Source organism: Phoxinus phoxinus (genome assembly GCF_949152265.1).
Source record: "Phoxinus phoxinus genome assembly, chromosome: 19".
Lineage (NCBI taxonomy): Eukaryota > Metazoa > Chordata > Actinopteri > Cypriniformes > Leuciscidae > Phoxinus > Phoxinus phoxinus.
The window spans coordinates 22,595,256-22,599,941 of NC_136894.1; the positions used below are offsets into that span (position 1 = coordinate 22,595,256).

The 4,686-nt window shown below is 35.6% G+C and overlaps 1 protein-coding gene across 1 annotated transcript; it reads left to right on the top strand.

Moving 5' to 3' along the window:
• Nucleotides 1-1,033: 1,033 nt before the first annotated feature.
• On the top strand, nt 1,034-3,253 carry galr1a (galanin receptor 1a; the record flags this gene model as incomplete). The annotated part of the gene is made up of 3 exons (XM_079591359.1): nt 1,034-1,693; nt 2,507-2,572; nt 2,686-3,253. The coding sequence occupies 3 exons, from the start codon at nt 1,034-1,036 to the stop codon at nt 2,989-2,991; spliced, it is 1,032 nt and encodes a 343-aa protein (XP_079447485.1). The 3' UTR covers nt 2,992-3,253.
• Between the last annotated feature and the right edge of the window lie 1,433 nt (nt 3,254-4,686).

Here is a 4,686-nt window from a genome sequence, read left to right on the forward strand (position 1 = left end):
ACACAAGAATGAAACTCACTAGTTCTTGCACGTCAAATTCCGTCTACCACAACTGATGTGTGAGTTGATGAAGGTTTATATGTGAATAAATTCAATCTGGTCATCTTTTAAAGCTATAGTGTCTCTTCAGAAAATTTGGACTAAAAATCTCAATTCATATGGATTCGTTTTATGCGTCAAAATGTCAGTTGCGTAGCTGTCTACGGACAGAAAGCTTAGATTTCCTCAAAAAGATCTTCATTTGTGTACCGAAGATGAATTAAAGTCTTACAGATTTGGAACGACATGGGGGTGAGTAATAATAATAATAAAATAATTGTAAAAATTTTGGGGGTGAACTTTCCCTTTTAAGAACCTTTTATTCTGATTTAGATTAATTCTTTATGAACTTCTTTTTTTTTTTTGTATACATACTATAGTTATATCATAGCCTCTCTATATAGCCATATTTGTCTCAACAAAACGCCTATGTATCTACTGTATTAAGTCTACTTCACCCCTTTAAATTACCTGTAATTGAACAGGTGTTGAAAGGGGTCTAATTGCAATTGGTAATGGAACAGTAGTGGAAGAGGGGAAAAAAGGTTGGGGTGATGGACTAGAATCATAGATCCTGCGCTTTTCCCATGTTCATGTAGGAGGATGGGTGAGTAAGGCTGGGAAATTGGTACCTCAGTGACGTCCACGCAGGCAATATTTTATTGCGGCAGCAGAACAGCTCTTCTACACCTAACGCGAGCTCAAACACAAGAGCTCCTGCCGGAGAAAACATGAACCTGTAAACGCCGAACCAGAAACATCATTTATGATAATTAGCCTATTATCGTTTTGTTTGTTATGAAAATGTGAAAAATACTAAAATTGAATGAGCACCTTCTACTCCAACCCCGTCGCTGACTGCTGGACACTAGTAAACTTTAAAGGATTTTTCAACAAAACCCTCTCTTCTGGAGAATCGATTAACCAAGAAGAAGAAAAAACAGCAGAAGAGTTTGTTTTCACGAGGAACCGTTAAAGTAAGCTGACTTTGAAGATGAACACCCAAAACGGCAGTGATTTAGAGAGACCTGAAGGAAACATAGGCTTAGAAGCACCTGAAAAAACCTTATTTGGAATCGGCACCGACAACTTTGTCACGCTTCTGATCTTTGGACTCATCTTTACTCTAGGGGTCCTGGGAAACTCTCTGGTTATCACTGTTCTGGCTCAACGCAAACCTGGACAGCAACGAAGCACCACCAACATCTTCATCCTCAACCTCAGCGTGGCAGACCTGTCCTATCTGCTCTTCTGCATCCCCTTTCAGTCAACAGTTTACATGCTGCCCACATGGATCCTCGGTGCCTTCATTTGCAAGTTCATCCACTACTTTTTCACAGTGTCCATGTTGGTGAGCATCTTCACATTATCAGCCATGTCGGTGGACAGGTATATCGCCATAGTGCACTGCAGAAAATCCTCATCCATTCGAGTTGAGAGGCATGCATTAATCGGGGTGCTGATCATATGGGTACTCTCTTTCGCCATGGCCACTCCGGTTGCCTACTATCAGGGTATCGTGGAAAGTGATGACAACAGCACGTTTTGCTGGGAAGTGTGGCCAGATCACAGCAGGAGGAAAATCTATGTCGTGTGCACTTTTGTCTTTGGATATGTTCTGCCGTTGATCCTGATATCTTTCTGTTATGCCAAGGTTAGTAGCTCGTCTTTTATTTTGGCTTGATTATGAATGTTTGCATGTGATGTGCTTTGATTATAGTCCTTATTAAAGGAAAATGAAATGTGGATTTTGTTTTGAATCTGTAAAAGTATATCAATTAAAAATAAGGTGTCCAAAATTATTAAAAAGCAGGAATCCTATTTAAAACAGATGTGGCAAGTTAGAATAGTCATATTATATATATAGGCCTCTATATATATATATATATATATATATATATATATATATATATATATATATATATATATATATATATATATATATATATATATAGAGAGAGAGAGAGAGAGAGAGAGAGAGAGAGACATGTATATATATATATACACACACATATATATGTAGCATATATATATATGTTCCCTTCAAAAAAAAAGTCCTGAACAAAACATAAGGAAAATATTGGTATGGGTTTATTTTATATTATATATTTTATGCATTTGTCACATGACAACAAAATGGCATCCTGCATGTTGGTCTGCGTATTGATTTGGGTAACAAAATTGCTTCACGTCTTAATTATGTTAAACTAATTTTCTAACATTTAATGTTCTATTCTTTTACCAGCTATAGATCTTCTTCTTCTTTTTTTTATTTCAAGCCACACAAAATATATAAAAATAAATATTAAGAAATGGTATTCAATTCACTTATATCTAATATCAATTGTATGTTGTTTTTTTTTTTGGTTTTTTTATATTTCAATAACTCAGACAAAAAGTGTGTCAAATAATTTACCCTTCAATCACATATTTAATTTCAAATGATTATGTGTCAATGTGTCTTTAGGTCCTGAATCATTTGCATAAAAAGTTAAGAAATGTCTCCAAAAAGTCTGAGGCATCAAAAAAGAAGGTAAGAAATACTAAGAGTGCTTGCTTCAAATATTAAAATATAATATCATCTCATGGAACTATTAATTGTTTTGTACAAACCCAGCAGAAATGTCTCTCCACCTTTCTTGACAGACTGCTCAGACAGTTCTGGTGGTTGTGGTGGTCTTCTGCCTGTCCTGGTTGCCTCATCACGTGGTGCACCTGTGGGTCGAGTTTGGCTCCTTCCCCCTGAACCAGGCATCCTTCGTGTTCCGCGTGGCGGCTCATTGTCTGGCCTACAGCAACTCGTCTGTTAATCCTGTTATTTATGCGTTCCTCTCAGAGAACTTCAGGCAGGCGTATAAGCAGGTTTTCCGTTGTCAGGTGGCTTCTGAGTGCCCTACAAATGAGGCCAGAGAGATGAAGGCAGCACCATCCACCAACTGCACCACTGTGTAATTCCTGCAGCTGTTAAGTTTGTCATAAAATATGATAGCTTAAAAATGACTTAAAGTTGAGTTTTTAAGCTTGGGAGAAGGCAAGAAGATTGTTACATACCGATTTAGATTGATAAGGATTTAACTTGGTTAGAAATTGGCCAATGTTTGTTATATGCTTGGTGGTTTTGGATGGTCGGAAGGGCTTTTGACATGTTACTCACGACGATGCATTTCTTTGGAGAGCAGTCGAGACCTTACTTAGCACCTGCTCTGAAGCCATAGTATGGTCTGTAAATATGTGCAATCAAAAAAAGAAAAAGAAAAAAAGGTGAATGTTAAGGAGGGTGAGGATCTGGTTTTCCTTTTCCTTCAGGCAAAAAAGTCTGAAATGTAATCAACTGTTACATTGAGCCATGTTATAATTGACTTTCAAATCTATCAAATGCTTCTTTAGTAGCATTTTACTAAATGTATATACTGAAAAATACTATAAAATATTATAAATGATATGATAAACAAAACATGTAATGCAAGAATATGTAATTCATCTCATACTGCATTGTATGCTCTCATGAATAATTATAACCAGTTATAACATATTATAATACTTATGTTACACCCTTTGGAATATAATGCATTAAAACACATGACAAACAACCAGTTTCAGGTTTAACAAGGAATCTGCAAATATTATAATGCATTTTAATTTTGGTTACAACTATTTATGAAAATATATAATGCATTATATTGCACATTATGATACATTTATAAACCATTATACACAAAAACTTTAAGTAGGCCAACATGTTTTTTATAAACATTCTATATACATCATGTTAGAAAATCTTCGAACAATTTGACCTATGACATGTAGCATCATCAACATGGGATCAAATGCGTGTTATATTGCATGTAGCCTACATTTATATTATGTTGCTTATGATATATATATATATATATATATATATATATATATATATATATATATATATATGTCAATCAAACGGTGTCAATCCCCAGTTGGCCAGTTTTTATTTTTATTCTAACAATGCTGTGAGAGCATGAATGTGAACAAACGTGAACAATTGGGATAAAATATATTTATAGCCTATAACACTTCTGGAACATGAAAATGCTGGTCTTGAAAATGTTTCAATGCTTGTTAAATTGCATATATATTTATTTTCTTTTGCACCCCCTCTCTCTCATATATAGCATATCATTTCTGAAATCTGAAAATACTGGTCTTGAAAATGTCTCATATTGTATTATTTTATATAGGCCTACAACGTCACGTGACAAAGATAAAGGAGGTTCCAACACGAGTTTAATCTGCAATTCGAAGTATTTTACAAGGTGGCTAAAATTCGCATTTTTTTTTTGCTAAATCGTACTTATTTTACGAGTTGCCAAATTCCTATGAATTCGTATGAATGACCTACCCCTGACCCCGCCCCTAAACCTACCCATCACTAGGGTTTAGACAAATAATCGTACCAATTGGTCGTGACAGCGTTGACTATCCAAGAGGTTAACAGAAGGTAGCAACACACAGAAAATGTGAACGTGACCAGACGGAGAGGGTACAACTTAAATAGGAATTCAAAGATGATTAATAGAACACAGCTGAACCAAACGAACTCATAATGACGGTGACCATGGTAACGAAGGAGTGGCGGGAAACTCAAACAAAGGAACGCATGAGAATGAGTGA